Here is a 19875-nt window from a genome sequence, read left to right as displayed (position 1 = left end):
CGGGCACGTTCTTCAGAGGGTAAGAGGATTCATAATCCCTTAGGCACAGGAAATTTGAGCCCTAAATTATGCCACAATCACAGAACCAAAGAGTGGAAGAAGGACATCGCCAGGTGACAAGGTCTGCTAGGGAGACGTCTCCTTGGAGGATCCCTGTAGCACCTACAGCAGCATGCAATACCCAGCAACAGGGTAGTAACAGACTCCAGCCTAAGCCAGGGGTGCTCCTGCACATATCTCAAAACAGACCATTAGATGGACAGAAAGTGTTAGAGGTGGAAACTAAGGCACCTAATGACTGTAGGAACCTCCAGGAGCAGATGACAACTGAATGTATTAAGGATCTCAGTTCTGGCCCTAACTACATCCCACATTAAGTGGGAAGCACTATATACCCAAATCCCGTTACAGTCTAACCCTAGAGCAACTAAAAAAGAACCTGAAATTGGTGTGGGTATTAGACAGATATGTGTTCCTATTTAAAATTTGAGGCTTTATTCTGAATTGTCAAAAATGAGAGAAAAATCTAACTCTGCAGACTATGAAAGTATAATTTCTAAAAAGGAAATAGGCAATTAGGAATTTTTTCAAGGTATATTTAGTACAGAAATAGCAGATCTTAATATTTTTAAGGTAAAAGTCAACTCCAACACAATGTCTGTAAATTTTTTCTATTTCTCATGTATTTCCAGAATGCAGATATGCCTCTACCATGAGGTTATATTTCTGAAAAGGCCATAGCTAGCAGTAAAACTTGTAATTAATCACCCAGAACAAGTGGTCATGCTTTGCACCATACACAGGTTCCCCTAAAACAAAGAGTTCAAGCTATCACACCCATATGTTTCCAGATTAACATGAAGTGGAAAATGTTTACACTGCTGAAGTGAATGTAAGTTTAGCTACTGATTTCAAGGGCAGTGGGGCTGCAGAGGTTCATCCTAGATTTATTTTTTTTTCACCTGCTTTCAGCACATAATGCCTCACCAACACATATTTTTCCCCCAACCCAGTTTTCCACTGCCCTCATGCCTGCTTTTGCCCTCCAGAAGCCCAGGTGTGTGCTGTTGCCACAGCTCATTGATAATGCCATCACATAAACCTCCCTGTTCATCTGTTATCTCCTGGACTGCAGGTACCCAGGTGTGAATTTCTTTCTGCAAGCCTAGCAGCTGCTGCAGTGATATTCAGTAGCACAAACTGTGAATTTTAACCATTTGCTTCCCAACTTTCTTCTGTTATTCCTCCTTTTCACTAGTCTTGTTGGTAAGAAAAAGTTGACCCATACCTGCCAGCCTCTTCAGGCCCAAAAGCATTCATCTACCCACCTCACACAACTCCTAATCCTAGTCAAAACTCAAACCATACTATCATCTTTCATCTCCCATTCTCTACAGCTCCACCTGCTTCCCCTCTTTGCATCATGTTTTTCCCCTTCAGTTGCCACTTCTGAGTCAGATGCCCATTCAGCTTCCTTATGAAGGAGTATGAACTCATCACAAGAACTTTTCTGCTCTACCTTCAGAGAAGCATAATTTCTGTTTGCATAACTCCCTTTGTTAGTTATCAAATCAATCTATAAAGTGCTTATAGTTACTATAAGGAAAGACTTTTCAATGGAACAAATGGAAGAACCAGCCACTCATCTCCCAACTATAAGTATACAGTGTTTTTAAATAAGAAAACACAAGCACTGGAGAAAATCAGATAAATCAGATTATCAGAATGATCAGATGATCAGAAAATGATAAATTATTGTATTTTACTATTTCTTTAATATTTATTATATAGTAAGACGGTTAAAAAAAGTTAAATGAGCCACCTACAATAAACTGTGATTCATAACATACATGAAATCTGGTCTCTGTTAAAAAATTATCTCCCTGGCCTCATTTCTCAAATCAGTATATTTTCTGGTTCAGATTACAGCAGTTTTAAGAATCTCCAAATAACATTCCACATCCCCTGCCTGAAGGGGGGGTGAAAGAATGAAAAGGGCTACCTGCTTTCCAAAATGTGTATTTTGTTTAGATGATAGTTAATATTCCTCTCCAAAACTCTAGGGATTTTTATTACATCAAAAATAATGCTGCTAGAGTTTTATTCTTTTGATCATTTAAACATGAATTTAGAAAGTCATCTGTGTACAGAGATTCCTCATTCATCCTTCACCATCAGTGTGTAACAAATGCTCAAATTCTTCAAAAGTATGTCTTTTTCTAGTGATGAGCTTTGAAATCAGTTTGTTTGCTTTCTCAAACTGAGATGCATAATCTCCAGAGACCTGAGCCTGATACATTCCTTTTTATAGCAAGCGGGACCCAGGTCAAGCTGCCCTGCAGACACTAGGTGCAACTATATGGCAGATACTTGCAAAAAAGGCATAAATTTTTAAACTCTGAGGCTATGGAATTCCCAAGATTCCTAAAAGCTATTAGCATTCATGCGAGTGTATCCTGATGGCTCACAAAATGCTCATACACATTCATATGACTATGGATTTCTGTGCGAGTTCAAAAAGCAGAACCTATTTGGAAGGGAAATCCCTTGACAGACTACAGAATAGAAGAGCACTGACTCTGTTATTTCAAGGTGTGTTACCAATGACAGGGGTCACTTTTTGAAAACCTAGCAATCACTCTTCAGTATCATAAGGGACTGTGTGCACAGAGAAATACAAACATTTCTGTCATCTATGCAAAAAAAAAGCTATTTCCAGAACCACAAAGCAGTTTTTCAAACACTTTATATTATAAAGTCTGAAAGGGAAAGGAATGATTACTTTTTGGTTTAGCTTATAAGATATCTTAGCACGGTTTAAAAAAGCAACTATAAAGTATATTCTCTTGCGGGGGTGGGAGGTGGAGAGAGGGATGAGGCAAGAAGGAAAAGAGACAGGATGCAGCCAAGTAACTTACATCCAGAATGTACCTTTACATGGCTCAGTACAGCTGCTCACATAAAGATCATCCTTTTTTCTTCAATTTATTTTTTTTTAATCTAACTAGATTTTAAAATAGACTGTTTAAAGAGACAAATTACTTTCTCATTGTAGCAAATCTGCCTGTGGCATCTTCTAGCAGCTACCTTTACCCCAAAATGTACCAGACATTTCATTTAAAAAATGGGGGTTTCTGCCTTAGTGTTTGTCAAGATTTGTAGTAAGCTAAGTCTGCCTTTTCCTATCAGCATCACCCAGAACCAAGCAAAGTTCATACACACAGCAGAAGGACATCTCAATTCTGCAGACACTTGGACATTGTGGCCTTAGGATTTTTATGTCTGGACCAAGGTATACTGAGCTGAGTACAAGGGTTAGACTCCTCTGAGCACAAGGTGAAATATCAGTGTAATTCAGGGTGACAAGTTCCGTAAGAGCCCGAGGTAGGTGTCAATTGCCCTCTATCTCTTATTATATGCAAGTAATTAATCACAATAGTGTCTGTTCTAAGCTTGATAATGAACTGACTGCAGTAATCCTATTTATGTTTAAATACATCAATTGCAGTTCCACAAAATAAATTTCAACATAGTCAAGGACTTTAACTCAGGGTCCAACATCATCTTACTAATAACAAACCATTAATCACCCTTATTTTTATTCAGGTAAATTATTTCCCTGCACTTTAATTAACTACTAAGGCTCATTTCTATTTAGCATTAGAACAGGAAATAATTGCAGCTGGTCTCACACTAGGGGTTACTATAATCTACAAATAAATGAGGACAATCAATGTTCTGGGAGGACAGGTACTGAAACTGCCTCCTGAATAACTTACAGATCGATAATCATGATACAAAATGGAAGGGAGATTTGCATTTGAAGAAATCCAAAGATACCCCAGAGGAAGAAACTGAGTACAAAGACGTGTGTTTTCTCCAATTTGGTTGTTCATTTGTGACTGAATCCCAGGTCATTAGGATTGTGCCTGCCTGCAAGTTTTAACCAAATGGTTTAGGCAGGTCTGCCAGCACCTGGTTGCCTGCTACCAGAGAAGCTTTTAGGATATTATTTTAGGATGAGTAGATATAAACTTGATTTTCTTTTTCTTTTTCTTTCTTTTTTTTTCTTGTAAACCACCACAACAGCAATTACAATAACAGATTTTACTTAGATCTTGTGAAGAAGTAGCATATATTAATTTTTTACTGAAACCTGGCTTGCATTATGGGCAAGTCCAGTGCAATAAGAGTGTTCAATGGGAGCAAAGGATGCAGTCCCAAGGAGACCCCTGTCCCAGGTGTTTCGGTAGATTAAGAGGATACTGCTAGACTCAGCCAGAGAAAACATGATAAACTTTGTTAATTTGTTAAATTCACATAAAATAAGCATTTTGCAGAATCACCCTAGTAAAGATCTTTTCCAGAAGCTGGACAGTGGGGAGAGCCCTTCAGCCCAAGCATTTCTGGGGAAAGCAGGGAAGATGTGGGGTTACTTCCAAGTGATGCCCCCACCCCACTCTGCATGTAGCTGCTCTGCTTAGAAAATTGAATCTGTAGAGGTTTGTAAGAGAAACAGCAAGACAGTCTGACATGAGATATGAATGGATGCGTGTGTGTGTGAAAGCACTTGAATAAATAGTGGAAGGATAAAAGAAAAGTGTGCATTGAAGGAACCATGATGAACAGGCCACCAAGATCATAACAGACTCATGTGCAACTTCTCTGGCACCCAGATTGCAAAACCAGCTTACAGCCAGGGCAGGAGACTATAGAGAAATAAATAGACGAGCAGTGTTGCACAGCAACTCATGGGAGTGGGACAAGCCAGAGAGGCAAAAGATTTCAATAGATATCAACACCTTATGGGCACACAAGGCACATCCAAAAAGAGCACACAATCAAAAATCTATGAGGAAACCAGGACAGGTGAGGAGGACTTGGTACTCTGTGTCTCTTACCCTCCATTTCATCCCAATTTGCTGGCCAGAGTGGTGGGACACACTTTTAAGGAGTCTATATGAGAAAATTAGCAAGACCCAACTTGCTAGCAAAGCTGAAAAAAAAGTCATCTTCCTCTTGTCTACGGTCTTCTGTTGAGTTTTGCTACACAGAATCGTTTTGGTTGGAAAAGACCTACAAGATCATCAAGTCCAACTGTTAACCCAGCACTGCCAAGTCCACCACTAAACTATGTCCCTAAGAGCCACATCTACACGTCTTTTAAATACCTCCAGGGATGGTAACTCCACCACTGCCCTTGGCAGGCCTGTTCCAGTGCCTGACAACTCCTTCAGTGAAACAATTTTTCCTAATACCCAATCTAAACCTTCCCTGGAAGAAATTGAGGCCATTTTCTCTTGTCTTATCACTTCTTACTTGGATCATGCAAACTAACCATTAATTCAGAAAGAGTAAATTAGCAGAATTAGAACAGTTCTTCACTAACTGGCATATGGAAATACTAATAAGTAAAAAAACATCTGTCTGAACTTCTAGATATCAAGGGAAAAGTCAAATTATTAAATATTACTAATTTCTCAATTGAAATTAATCAATAACCACTGTGTCCCATGTGGCAAATAACAGCATTTGGCTTCCTTACTGTTGCCCATGTTTTAAACACGATCACGAATTTTAGCTTTTCCCTACAGGAGATTGAATGGTGAAAGATTTACCTAGTCCTAGTCAATCTAGAATACATGAGAAATTATGTGAATGTTGAGAAAGAAAGGAGTTACACAAGTATCGGAAGTGTGCAGAAAATGCCTTTACATAAAATGCATGTATTTGTGGGTCTTATTAAATACAAAGCCAAATACTAAGAGTACTTGGGAAACTATAGCTTCCTTAATTGATTTTTATTATATTTGTAGGGGTTTTTCTTGTTGTTTAGAAATAAACATAAAGTTTATAAGTCACTTTCTTTTTTCTTTCCACATGACAGGCTTCTCAGACTAGGTGGTTTATAGGATGATCACAGATAGGTAGGTGAGCTTCTTAAGTTCTGTAGTATTTTCATTACTCTGAGCCATGCCACCCATGATATTCCCAGAAAATTCAGCCCCTTGCTTCCTGCACACCCCCCATTTACCTCTTTCAAGTCTTGGACAACAGCAGTGAGTCTCTCATTTTCTGCCTGCATGTTGGTGACCACCGCCCTGCTCTGCTTCAGCTCGTTCTGCATCTCGAGAATCTTCCCGAGGTAATATGCTTCTTTTGATGCAGACTCCTGGAGAAGAGTCTCTTCACGTGTTTCACCATCTTCAGCCACTTTGCGGTGAATTGAGAAGGATTGTCCAAATGCCTGCAAGAGGATAACAGTGCACAGTGTAAAACTACTGAAGGCCTAGGAAAATTAGCAGCAATAATGAGCAGCTGCATAGCCAGCGAGAACGAAATAGATCTGTGACTCCCAAACTCTGATCCAGTAACTACCGTCTTAGCAGCTTCCTAGCAGCTGAGGGCCACCATCTCATTTAGCTGAAATGAAGCATCTTGAAGCTGTTCTTACTTGTATTATGGATTTATGGCCCCTATCCAGGCGACCTCCACTGAGATCAAGATGGTGCTCTGCTAACTAGCCATTAATCAGTGCCAATGTTTAATTCCCCTGCATGAGGCTAGCTGATAATTCATCAATTCCTTTCTTCTCTAGTTCTGCAAAATAAATGTGTAATTTGTTTTGTTTTAAGGAGCATAAATAGCTGACAAATCTTTCCAATTTGCTTTCCATTTTCAACACTCTTTTATTATAAGAGTTGAATTTATTGTATGGAAATAAGCTTCCCACAACTTGTAAGAAAGATAAATGAACTGAATATCAAGAAGTGGCCATCTACACTGCTGGTAAACTAAACACAGAACCCCTTAATTTCACTTCTACTCAGTGTTTTATGCTGCTGCTGGAAAGAAGCATTCATTAAGTTTCTAAACATATAAGTAATTTTCAGTGCTTCTCATCCTCTTCTTGTTTCTGGCTTAGAGTGATCAGTTTAACAAGATGGTATTTCTCAGTGACAATACCTGATGTTATTTTGAACAGCTCTGAAGCAACCTGGAAGAAAGCAAATACAAGCCACAATAGTAGAAGTGATGGAGATATCATTTAGCTATGAAAGACAGAGGGGAAAACCTGCAATAATATAACAATATAAAATAATATAATAACACTAAGTGATATATACGTAAAAGAAATTAGTAATAAAAATAATATATAAAAGCAAACCCTGTTTTGTTTGTGTTATCTTTAAAAACAAAGAGTTGGTTAAAAATTACATGATCTAATTCTGGAAAAATCCAATAGAAGACCCCTACTGTTAAGAATATTTAGCCTAACATAGGCAAAAGCTCTCTCATATAGCTTAATTCAGAGAAAGCATGTTTGAAGGACCATGATTTTTCATTTCTTCCCCCGATATAGGAGAGATAAAAGTCATTATAATATATGTCCTTTCAGTGTGAAGTTCCCTCCAAAAGCCTAATTTCTACCCAGAGCTATGAAACCAGAAAGCAGAGCATACATTTCTACCTGCTGTAAGGCAGTGGCCTCCTTTGCCTTCCCATCGATAAGAACTACTTGCCAAGTGCAATCCATTGTTTTACTTCTGCTATTTATAGTCTTTCAGAACACATTCTAAGTTTTACTGGCACTAGGACTGAAGCAGCCCCTTAGAAACTTCAAAGGAAAAGCCTGTTCAAAAACTTTTTAGCTTTTAAGTCTACTTCAGTTAGAGAATCCTGTGAACTCAGCATTAAAGGATTCTAAAAATATTCAATAATGTATTAACCCAGCTGTCTTCTCAAAAGACTGCAAGTTACTGAAATAGCAAGCATCAGCAACTGCAGAATAGGATTTTCCAAATAACAAGAAATTCAATTTAATGAAACTGCTAAGAACTTATTCAGCCACTACACCTGTGAACCTAAGAAGACTGTTTCAGGAACACTGCTAATATATTATATCTTTCTCTACATGCTTATATTCAATACCTTAATGCTCCTAAATTGAAACTGAAAGAAAAACCAAACCCACCACTCTAATAAAGACCCTGCATAACAAGTGTAAAGGTCACATATCCAGGGGAAGAACCAAAACACAGCACAACAGCATATAAGACCAACAGGGTAGAGAAACACATGAAGTGGGACCTGGAGTCCTCTCTACCAGAGAGCTATAGTTAAAGCACTTAGGGTAAACACTAGCACATAGTGATGATGGCCTTCCAGGTACACACTACATTTTCCTGAAATGTACTTTGAAGGTGCATTTGAACATGTGTGATGCTTAAGAATGTCCATGAATACATTTTGGGGATGGTGAACAGCATAATACAAAATTACTGTGTACTTCACATCTCCTTGTACCTACGTCTACAGAAAGAGTCAAGAGAAAATCAACACGCTTTCCTATGAAATCAAATTTTAACATCTTGGCATGTTATACTATTCAGTTTCTTTCTTGAAATGCTATCATGATGTTAAAAATTGGGGAAAGAAAAGAAAGGAAGCATAGTTCTCTTTCCATATCAATAGAAGTTATGGAGATCCATGCAACAAGGAGAGGAACACAGGATATCTTCTAATTAAAGAGTAAGCAAAAAGTCCTGCCTCTGTATTTAATTATCTTTATAGAACACCAACATTTGAAACTTTCCAGACATACTCACTTGAAGCCTTCCATGAGATTGATCACTTTTAAACTAAGCAATGCATCAATAGTTTTCAGCTAATAGCCAGTTATTGGTTTTATGTTTTAATAATTTAATAGAATTATAGAATGGTTTGGGATCAAAGAGACCTCAAAGATCATCTAGTTCCAACTCCCTGTATGAGCAGGAACACCTCTCACTAGGTCAGGCTGCTCCAAGCCCCAGCCAACTTGGCCTTGAACAGGAAGGGGGCATCCACAATTTGCTTTGTATTTATAGTTCTTCATAAAACCTTACAACCTTACTGTGATATAAATATTTAAATTAACTGTGTTTACTTATTTAACTGAAGCCATCCTTATAGTGGGAGAAGTTAGTCACCTGAAAAACTTTCCAGGTCAACTAACTTTTCTAACAGGCATCACAGCTATCTTCCAACCAGCACCAGTTTCCAGGCCTGACTGAACACACACCTCAGACCACCACTTCACACAAACACCATACTCAGCCAACAGCACGAACAGGCTGCAGCCTGGGAAAGCTGGAACTGGCCTCCTCTTGAGCCTTCACAGCTATCTCCTGAACACGTTGGACAGGAAAGAGTCCAAAGGTCCTCAGGAGCTGGGAAATCCACATTGGTAAGAGCCAGTAAAGGATGATGTGATTCTATGTGATGCAGCTAGCATTGGCATCAGGTATGCAAGGAAGCAGCAGAAGGTCAAAGCATGAGAAGGTGGTAACCCAGAATACAGGCTAAAGAATTTTCAGTTGTGTTTGGGTCAAGTGTCAGATACAATCTGGTTTGCTAAACATATCTAATGGCATTGTGGATGGGAAAATACCAGCCTGCTATGGCTCACCCTTGGAGAAGGTATCAATATTTTGAGCAGAAATTTATAGTGAAGGTATGTAGTTTGGCTCCTGGAAAGATGCTGTTCCTGCCTAAAAGTACTTTGTCACCTATATAAGTACCATATCAGCTTCTCCTTCAACCAAATTTCAGGTGACATCAGGATGACAGAAGCAGGGCCAGGCTCTTCCACATTTTTTCATTTTTTTTCAACTGGATTAAGACCAGTACACCTACACAGGCAATAGAATTCTCTCAGTGAACCATGAAGAATTAACTACAGAAACAGAGGCCAGTGGTTGTAACTGCAGGAATGGTGCCCAACTCTCTTGCATTGTTTCTATGGTAGTATTTTGGATTGGTGCTGTACTGTATCTTACAGATATAGTAGTCAATTACCACAGTTCTTTTCAGGATGATGCTGCCTTGCTTCGTGTGGCTACATATTAAAACCACTTGGAAACCACTGCTGGTCCTTTAGTGGCTTGTACTTTCAGCAATCACATTGCAGAGATTTTTTGACAAAGCACATCATCTTCCAAATTCACATGAGGAATGAGAGGGGGATGTATAGCCCTTTATGGCTTCTGCTCCCTTCAGAAGCCCCCTCCCAGTGTAGGTACAACAGCTGAAGTCAGCTACAAAGACTGTCCTAACACAGACCAGTCCAAATTTCACATTATACTAGTCCCATTACTTCTCTCAAGACCTTCTTGAAAGGTTGCTGTGATTGAGTTAGGAGTTGTTTTTTTGTAAGTTGTTCATAAAAGCTGAGTAATAAGATGTCATTAAGCATTGTATGTATTTTCTGACACCTGAGAATTGTGTAACAATATCATCACATTTAGGGGGGACTTAAAAATTTGAACTTTGAGGAAGATAAAATAATGATCAATATTTGCCTGAGCACATGATAAAGGATGGCAACAGGGGTGTAACTTTGAAGAGTAGGCCATTTGACATTGAACTCTAAATAACCCCAGATGGAAACTCCAGTGTCAGAAGCAAACTAGCATGAAAGAAATAATGCAGTGAACAAAATGGGCACAGATTTGTAAAAGAGCAATAGAAAAAATATGACTGTTGCAAACATATGTAAGAATATTTATATGACAAATACAAACAGCAATAAAAACCCAATGTGCAGTGAATGACATTAAACGATACCTGTAAAATGAAAATTATGTTGAACACGTTAAAAAAAATAAAAGGAAAAAGAGAAGCTAGCTGTCTAGTTTAGATGTAGAAAGAAGCACATATGCAAAAAATCTGCTCAAAGCATAAGCAGGTAATGAAGGATGCTATTTCTGAACTTCTGTTTTATTTTCACTAGCCACCTCCTGGGGCAGGAATTCTAAAGGGTTTGCACAGAAACTCACTCTTCTAGTCTGTGATGATTAATAAGTAAAAATGACCTGACACTATCAGGATGAGCAGGCAGACTACCTTTATGGCTTTGACACTTAATGTAGTTTTTCTGATGCATAATGCAACAGCACTGAAGTTGTTTAAATGATTACCTATCTCAGCTGCTAACTTGCTGCAAAGTGGAATGTATTATGTATTGGTTAGCTCCACATTCCCAACATAAAAGCAGTGAAAAATCAGTTTGGCATTATCCAAAAGGGTAGCGTATTTCCTAGGCAAATGTCTGCATGGCACCACAGGTGGAAATCTTTGCTAGAGATGTCTAACTGGGGTTAATGACAGGGACAGGCCTTATTTTGTGGCACAACTTGAAGGCCCACTTAGCTTCATATTCCCTTGGTCACTTATAATTTTGTGTCTTTCTTTCTGATAAGAGATTTCTATCTTTTTAAAATTTTACTCTTTATATTTTTTTTTCCTTTCTTCACAATTTATTAAGCAAAGCTCAGGATTCTCTTAACGCTTTTCTACCAAGGAGGTATTAGTGGGATGACAGGCCTGCGAGAAAATCCTCTTTGGGCAAAGCTGGGCAGAGGGTGATTGGTTGAGCAAGCTCTAACCTTTCCCTCAAAACCAGCTAGTACAAAACTGCCCCTCTCTAAGATGTGTCTAAACAGAGCCAATCATATGATTTCCTTAACTTACCTCTGATATGCTCACCTGAACGCTGCTGAAATGAACTTCATGTAGCATTTTCTTTGTTAGTAAATCCAAACCAGCATTCAGCCTAACTGGGAATCCCTCTCCCTGTGGCATATGCTCAGTTCTGGTTACTTGACTGTTTGTTACTCCATGCTCCCCACATTTTAGGTAAACAGACTGTCCAGAGTCATGGACAAGGACTGTGTTTTATTCTTGAAGAACACAGGAGATAGCACTGAATCTAAACCCAACTTGTGTTTCTTGGCAGTGCAAACAGCAAACAATACCCTTGCAGAAGTGATTGATGGATTCAAGTCACCATATTTCTTAAAAGTGGGAAAGTTTTATGCCTCTAAAATTTATGAATAGCTTAGATTAAATCTTTATGTAGTTGACCTGACCTCATGATGTTCATTTATGATGGCTGAGAGAGGTCAATAGATTTCCTTTTGGAATCCAATAATGATGTCATGAAAGTCTTCACATGCAAATAATAAGCGTTTTTCAAAACACAGACAGATGCACTTTTAGTGGAAATAATGAAAAGAAGGAATTTAATAGGTGTTGTGTGCATGTGAGATGTATAGCCCATGCAGGGAAGCAGATTGAAAACTCAGAAACAGATTGAGAACACAGCCTCAATCAGCATGTTCATACCGGCAAGAAAACTAGACCATGAACTTTTGGGCTGACAGGCTAGGTGAAAACATCCTGGTTTTTTTACAGCTACAGAGGTATCCTTTTTGTCCAAGAAAAGATGCTAAACAGAGAGGTATAAGATAGAAAGATGCTGGATCCCAATACTAATTCCTCTTCAACTCAGAAAAGCAAACAGAGATCCCAGGGTTAACTATTCATTTGGTCAAAAAAGACTATGAGATAATTGCGCAAAATTCAGTTGTACCCAAACAACTGTCTAAGTACTTGTCATTATATAATTTCCAGACTCAAGATGGTAAGTTTTTTGCTCTATGCCACACAGCATGAATAGGATTTTTGTGTGTTTGTGTTTTGAAATTTTTATTTCATGTAACAACACACCATTCAATTCGTTTGCCCCATCTTGGAGAAAAAAATGCTAAATGTTTTGTAGTCAGTTGAAGCGAACTGACAAACTGGAGTTTCATGATCATTGTTCTCATGAGATCAATCCACTTTCTGAAAAAGGTGAAAAGTAAACTTCAAAGGACAGTTGATTTCAATTCATGTTTTGCTACAAACACTTTTTACAACCTTAAAGGAATTGTTCCTCAACTTTCCATTTGAAAAATGTAGAGGAACATACCCTCTATGCAATGAAATGCTTGTTACAATGCACCAGTTCACAATCTGCGATACAATATATACAGCTATGAGCACAGTACAGGTAACTATGTTAAATCCACAAATGTTACCTGAAGAAGCTATTTTAGTACCTCCTCAAGGCAAAAAGCATTTAACTTTATTTCCAAATACCAACTTACTTAATCAATTCAATAAAAATGCAAATGCTGGTGCAATGGTAAAGACATGTACATTCATATCTGCATGAGAGATTTAAGTTGCAAAAAAGACTCGCAAACCAACATGCTAGAGGTTTTATCTATGCCAGAAATACTGAGGAAATCAGATACATGGAAAACATAAGTAACACTGCGACTCTGAGATGCAGAACCAGAGGACAAACATAAACAATTCATAATCTTTTCCCCAAGGAAGGTTTGGATAAAAGCATGCACAATGTGGATGTCTTCTGTCTGCTCTTAATAGATCTCTACAGTGTCTACAGACCTGATGAAATTCATATATCAGATGCTAATCAACAGAGCCTTCAGAAAGTACTGGGGGAAATGAGCATTTACATTCAACTCAGCTACAGACACGGCCGTGCTTCTTCAGTCCCAGTACATATTGTGCTGATTTCCATCAATATGCCACAGTGTGAGGCTGCAGGCAACCATGCTGCTTTTTTAGAAATAAGGAACAAAAATATTCCTAAATGTGATGGTTAGGAAATATTTATAGACAAAAAGAAGAAGCACTACCGTGAAAATGAACATTCCATACTAACCTCCACTGTCTCTCAGCAATCCAGTAAAAGGGAGAGTGAATAAGAATTTAAATTTAAATGCCTTTAACAGAACTCTAGATGAGGATTTAAATTCCCTGTCCTGAGCATTCCCTCCAGGCACAGAAAACACAAGAAAGGCGAAGCTTGTAATAAGGAGCACCACTTACCTACAACATACCTAATTAGGTTCATGCTGGTAGTTTAAAAACAGCTCTGTTCAAAATGAATATAGACAATAATTGAATTATTTCTATAAAGAAAATAAGTCACACATTAATAATGAACCACAATCTGGCTTAAAAATTTGCACCAATGTCTGTATGCATGTTTATATGAGCTCGTACTCTTATCAGGCCAATCTCCAGCTATTACAAAATTCTAATTAAAACCAATAGAAGCACTACCAGAACAAACATAGCAAACTGGTGAAGATATCTATTTTCTAAAACAAAATGTACTTGAAGTCTGAGATGGGACATGCCTTCCATGGAAGCTCTATTACCTTTGTAGTAAATAGCAAAATCTCACGTTTAACGAAAACAATGATTTTTTTTTTCCTTTTTTTTTTTTTTTCCCTTCTAACTATGAAATGACAGAGGTAATTGCAGTTCTTTCTCCTGCACTTGTTTGAATAAAGCTGCAAAGAATGTCTGCCAAAATGCAATTCTTTAAGAGTTGTTGGTCTGCCAGGACATTCTAGTCATTTCTCATCACCTCCCCATATGTAAATTCACATTCCATAATGAGAGCATGTGTACAGTGCATTTTAGGAGTTGTCTAAGCAAAGTCATGTTGCTAGTGATTAACAAAAACAACTGGTTAAGAATATCAACTGCATTCTATATTGCTGCTACTACTTTTGCTATTATTTCCTGCTGGAGAAAAGTTTTGAGGGTAATGTTGTATTGAGAAAGATTATCTCCAGCTGTAAAAGTACAATGCGGCAGGGGGAAGGAAGGATTCTTTTGTCACACCAAATTAAGACTATCCCAGAGCCATGTACAAGGAAACAAAGGCTGCATGCCCAGAATGCCTTTTCTAGAAGAGAAAGGAAGAAATAAGAAGTAGGGACATACTCTAGACACCGATGCACACCAGCCAGTTAAGTTGGATGAAACAAAGGAAGAGAAAGCTGCTTCTTAGGAGATAATGTTCCTTGCACATTAGAGTGAAAAGCAATGGAGAAATCCTGTTCCAGTACCTGCTGCAAATGTAAGGAGTGTGCTTCAACGTATATAAAACATGATGAGTAGAAAATTGGCTAACTGCTTACTGAATTACCCAAAAACTTTAAAATAGATGGCCTCACTTTAGGAAGGATTCTGAGATTTGGTCTCAAATTAGAAGGAAATAGTATTCTTCTGCTGAAAAACACTCAGTTGCATTTAAATACATCCTGGAAGCAATAAAACATCAACTTTATTTAGATCCACTTCTTTTAATGTCTTGCACTATCTTCTTTCAATTAAAAAAGCAGAGATCTAAAACTGTATGCCCTGAGCATATCATAAATGGTAGCATTTTTGCCAAGCAGCAAAATGAAGGATTTTCTACTCTAAGAACAGCAAACTCCTCTTGTTGAATAAGAAAACAAGTAATACAGGTACTATCTTGTCTTCAAAGCACTGTAAAATGTTACCCTTGGTCATTACGCTTCAGATGCTTCTCTGTGTCACACAAACAAAAGAACGGAAAAGCTAAAATGGGCATTTCTGCTCTCCGCATTTTCACAGAGAAGGAAAAAAAACCCTATGTCCTTTAAGGTATTTTTTGGACCCAGAGAAAAGTCTCAGATAACAAAAGCAGAGGTATCTTATCCTTGAACTGACATTTATAGACAAGCATAAAGACTTGCTCTACTCCTCTTCATGTTTCTCAAACTTTTCATGTGTCTTTGTAATTTGCCTCCACGAGTTACTTCAATGAGTCACCAGCTACACGGGGTCCCCAAATGCAGGGGAAGAATCAGCTACAATCAGCACGTGCAGAGGTAAAAGCTAACATTCTCATAAATACTTTTTTTTTTCCAAGAATGTGCAATCTTTTCTGAATCTTTTCATGAACCTCCCTAGAGACTGGTTTGTACAGGTTTTGTAAACACAATGGGAGAAAAGAGAGGGGATTACCTGTCACTCAAAAAGAAGCATCTCTTTTGATGCCTTTGCCCTCTCCCCCACAGGCTGAGCTTAACAGCTCTTATCTCTGTGATGGAAAACACCAAACTGGCTGTAACTAGTTCTTCCTTACCCTGCTTGGAAAATGACCCAAGCACAGACCTGCTGAGGTAACTGTATTCAGATGGACTTCTCAGAAGCAGAAGGCTCATGCTATGGAGCCATACAGAAGCATGCTATTCAGGAAAGCAGCAGCCAAAGCTGACTGCAAACAGTTGCAGAAGACTTTTGCAGTCCTGGGTGATCAAATAGTAAATTAAAAGCATGCTACTAAATGCAAAGCAACATATGGAATAGAAGCAGCAGACCCAACACTACAGGCACAGCAATGGGCTCCATTTAAAGTTCATGTCAACAGCTTGGTGAAACTAGCAGTTCAGGAAGACCAGAAATGAAGATAAAATTAGTTTCCTTGCTGGGAGTGCCTGAAAGGGTTCCTGGAGAAGAAACCTCTATAGGTCTACAACCGACCTGTCCTTGAGAGAGAACTGGCTTTTGGATAAATCCCAACATTTACTGATGCTTGGAATCTGAGACGTTTTATGCCAAAGTACATGCTTCACTGCTTGGATTAAGATAAGTCCAAGGCTAAGCTGTTTGGGGATTGGTAGCACATGGCATACAAGGAGAGGCTGAGGGAAATGGGTTTGTTCTGTGCAAGCAGAAAAGGTTAAGGAAAGGGAGACCTACTTGTATTCTTCTGATGCCTGAAGGGGCATAGAGAGAGCCAAGTCAGACCTGTCTCAGAGGTGCACAGGGAAAGGGCAGGAGGGAACAGTTACAACTTAAACCAGGGAAACCTTCAACAGATAAAGGGAAATTCATCCTGAGAGTGGGACAGCACCAAAATAAATGCCCACAGCAGCCAGGTAATCTCCATCTTTGAAGACAGTGACGTTTGGGACAAGACCCTGAGCAACTCCCAACTTTGAGCTTCAAGAAGGGGATGGACAAGATCATATTCAAGAACCTCTTCCAAACTAAATTGTTATGATTAAGGGAGCAATTTCATGTGCTGGAAGACCAGCATGCATCCCACTATCCTGGATCATACAGTTGGAAGAACTGTAATTCACGGCTGGCCATTTTCTTAGGTGTCTTCAACACCAGTCTAAAAATGAAGGTGACCAAAAGAAAGGCCATTGTGGTTTTAACTTATTTAACTTATATTCCTCTGCAGTTCTTTCTGTGAATGGTCAGCACAGCAGTTGAGTACTCCATAAGTGATTATAAGAATAGACTTTCTCCTTGTGACTACACATGACATACTTAATAGAAGGCATGTGGCAACCAAAGCTGAGCTTAGCGTAAGTAGGTTAGACAATGGAGTGCAAGGAAAGAGCTCCATGTTCCAGTTCCTAGAGCTGGAGTATTTGAGTTTTGAGGGGAGAGGGAGAACACATTACCCCTTAGAAGAATAATTTATAAAGGTTGAAAAGAAGAAAGATGATTTAGACATTTCTGCTGTTTCATGCATGCATAAAATCTCCTAAAAAATTAAGTTGGAAAAATCTCTAAATAAAAGCATGCCTTTCAGAACAAGAGGCCACAATTACAGACCTCTCATTTATTTTCAAAAGAAGGTTTAATTAGAGTGCTGCCAGCCACAGATTTACCGTGGGGAACTTCACGCTTCCATTAGCGCTGATCAATGCAGCGCACACACCTGTTTCACACAACGCTGCTGCTGCAGCTGGGTGCTTCCTGCAAGTGCTGGATAATCTCATGCCTCCAGAGTAAAGTGGGACTTTAAAGCAAATCCTGGTACTGATAATCGTGTTAGAGCAACAACAGCTTGCCTATTTAACATAAAAAGAAAAAAGTGAGATTCAAAGAATGGGATGGCCATAAATTGTCCCCACTGTAATCTTTAGGGAGCGTTATTTTGCATAGGGTAAGAAGATAAAAAAAACAACCAAACAAACCTGAAATACAGGCCCCTCCTCCCAAAAAAAACCCAAACCAATCCAAAACAAAAAACTGCTCATTTATTTAACCTAAGTAAAGTCAGTGAGGAAAGGAGTTTGGCATATGCTGCTGACAAGCAGATCTACTAATGAGGAGAGGGACTTGTCTTGCACCTAAGGCTGCCTGAGAAGGTAGATGGCCTGGCACACTGCATATTACTGTATCTTAGGGACATGATTTGTGGTGGACACTAAGTTAATGGTTGGACTTGATGACTTTAAAGGTCTTTTCCAACCTAAGTGATTCTATGATTCACACCAAAACTGCCTGTCTAAAGTCAACCAGATGATAAATTGAAGAAGGCAGACCATGCCCTAGCCTCTGCTTTGGGCATCTACTTGTCTTAGCACAGTGGGATTCCAGAGGGATCAGGCTCCCATGTGCCAACCCAACATAAGCAAAAGGCCAATGAAGATTCAGCTTTAATAAGCAAGAAACCTACAATCTAAGCCATTTGACCAGGCACAGCTGTCCCAGTACTTTTGCCTAAAGACTCTGCTGCCCCTAGCACTAGTTTCCTTTTATTGCACGAACACAGAAGATGGCGGTGGCTGCAACAAGGATCTGACTTGAATACCACCTAAAAAACAGTGAGACCAGGAATCACCAAGCAACATCCAGGGTTGCAAACATGTTTACATAATGTGCCCATCTTGCCTCAGCCAAAACTGGGAACTTAAGTAGTTCTCAGGCTAAATCTCTAACACAGTGTTAAACAGATAATACTGCTTGGTGATGAAAAATCCCATTTGTGTATTTCACAAAGTTGCTCCCAATAAGCAATTTGCAAAGGAAAACAAATTTAAGAGGATAAAATGCTTTTGCTTTGTCAGCAGCTTTGTCTCAGGGTGACCTATCTTTCAGACTAAAATAATTGCATAAGAATATGCAAATCAAGCATCCATGACTTCTACTGAGAAAGTAACCAGTTTTCATTAGCTTCAGTGAAGCCCAGATTTTACCCCTGGGTATTTATTTTTGGATGATACACTGTATTCTGGCTCCTGATTTACTCCATTTGCTCATGCATAAATTGCAAGCAAACTGCTAACAGTTTAAGCATCTATCAAAAATCAGCAAAATCTGTCAATCTCAGCTCTTTCAGAGGCATTCCTGTTTTCAGAGAGGCTTTCAAACGACTTCACCAGCATCATCAGACTTTTCCATTTAGAGTCTTCCTGCTCATAACAGCAGTTTTCATGGAAGGGTAAGTCTTCTTTCCTCCCCCGACTCCCATCCATGGAAGCGATGCCTGCGCTCCTGCAGAGCAGAGGATCAGCAGCACAGACAGAACACCCCTGTCAGCAGCCAGCAAGGGAGTGCTTAGCTAGCAAGCTAAATCTGTCTCAGCACCGGATGCTGGAGCTTTCCTTTTCTTTTTCCAGGAAGGAAATTTTCACATGTCCCTGAATTTGATATTAGCAAACTGTAAAGGAATGTATTCCAGACGGCCACTTGCAGAGTTGCAACATCAGAATGCAAGTATCAGTGCCTTCCAGAAGTTATTAAGGTGGATGATTTCCTACTCTTCCGAAGACATTTAAAACAAGAGTATTAAGAATGGTACAAATTAAGTACAAAAGAAAATATCTGTGTATGTGTGCACACACACTCACATGCACACCATAAGAAACAGCAGAGCAGGGGTTAAAAGAAAAGGTAGCAGTTATATGCTACCTAGAGTGCCATATAGGTGATTTCATGTAAAGAAAATGAAGAACAAACTGACCTAGAGATAAGCTGTTAAGGTTAAGAAGAACAGAACAGAGCTATAAAACATCCAGATAAGGAAAAAGAGAACTGTGAAATTCCAGATTTTTAAGGAGGAGTGAAACAAAATCAGAAACAGCATTAACCACCATCCACTCCTAAGAAATACAGTTAAAAAACCAGTTTGTTATTATCAGTCAATAAGAACTCAAAACACATGATGAGTACCTGATGTCCTATTGTGACACAAATTATCCTGATGTGACTAGTTGTGCATAAACATGTGCCTTGGTTCTTGAAAGTATGTGCGTATGAGTGTGTGGGTAAATGAAATCTATAAGAGAATGAGTGCAGGTAGGTGGAAGTCCAGCATCTTAAAGATTCTGTAAAATGAGCATCACCTACTCCTTCCGGAAGGTCTCCAGAAGCACTAACAGTTCACGTTACTTTGGAGATGTCTGC

At 38.9% G+C, this 19875-nt stretch overlaps 1 protein-coding gene across 7 annotated transcripts in view; it reads right to left on the bottom strand.

Annotated features, from left to right (window-relative positions):
- The window catches only part of BICD1 (BICD cargo adaptor 1), a 174934-nt gene that overhangs the window by 74960 nt on the left and 80099 nt on the right, over positions 1 to 19875 (bottom strand). For all 7 annotated transcript variants that reach the window (XM_051635400.1, XM_051635426.1, XM_051635391.1 and 4 more), the window contains exon 2: positions 6035 to 6247. In XM_051635400.1, coding sequence (XP_051491360.1) covers positions 6035 to 6247 — 213 coding nt within the window. The remainder of the gene's footprint in view (positions 1 to 6034; positions 6248 to 19875) is intronic.

This window comes from Apus apus, chromosome 1, assembly GCF_020740795.1.
Source record: "Apus apus isolate bApuApu2 chromosome 1, bApuApu2.pri.cur, whole genome shotgun sequence".
NCBI lineage: Eukaryota > Metazoa > Chordata > Aves > Apodiformes > Apodidae > Apus > Apus apus.
This window is presented reverse-complemented; position numbering and strand designations above follow the sequence as displayed.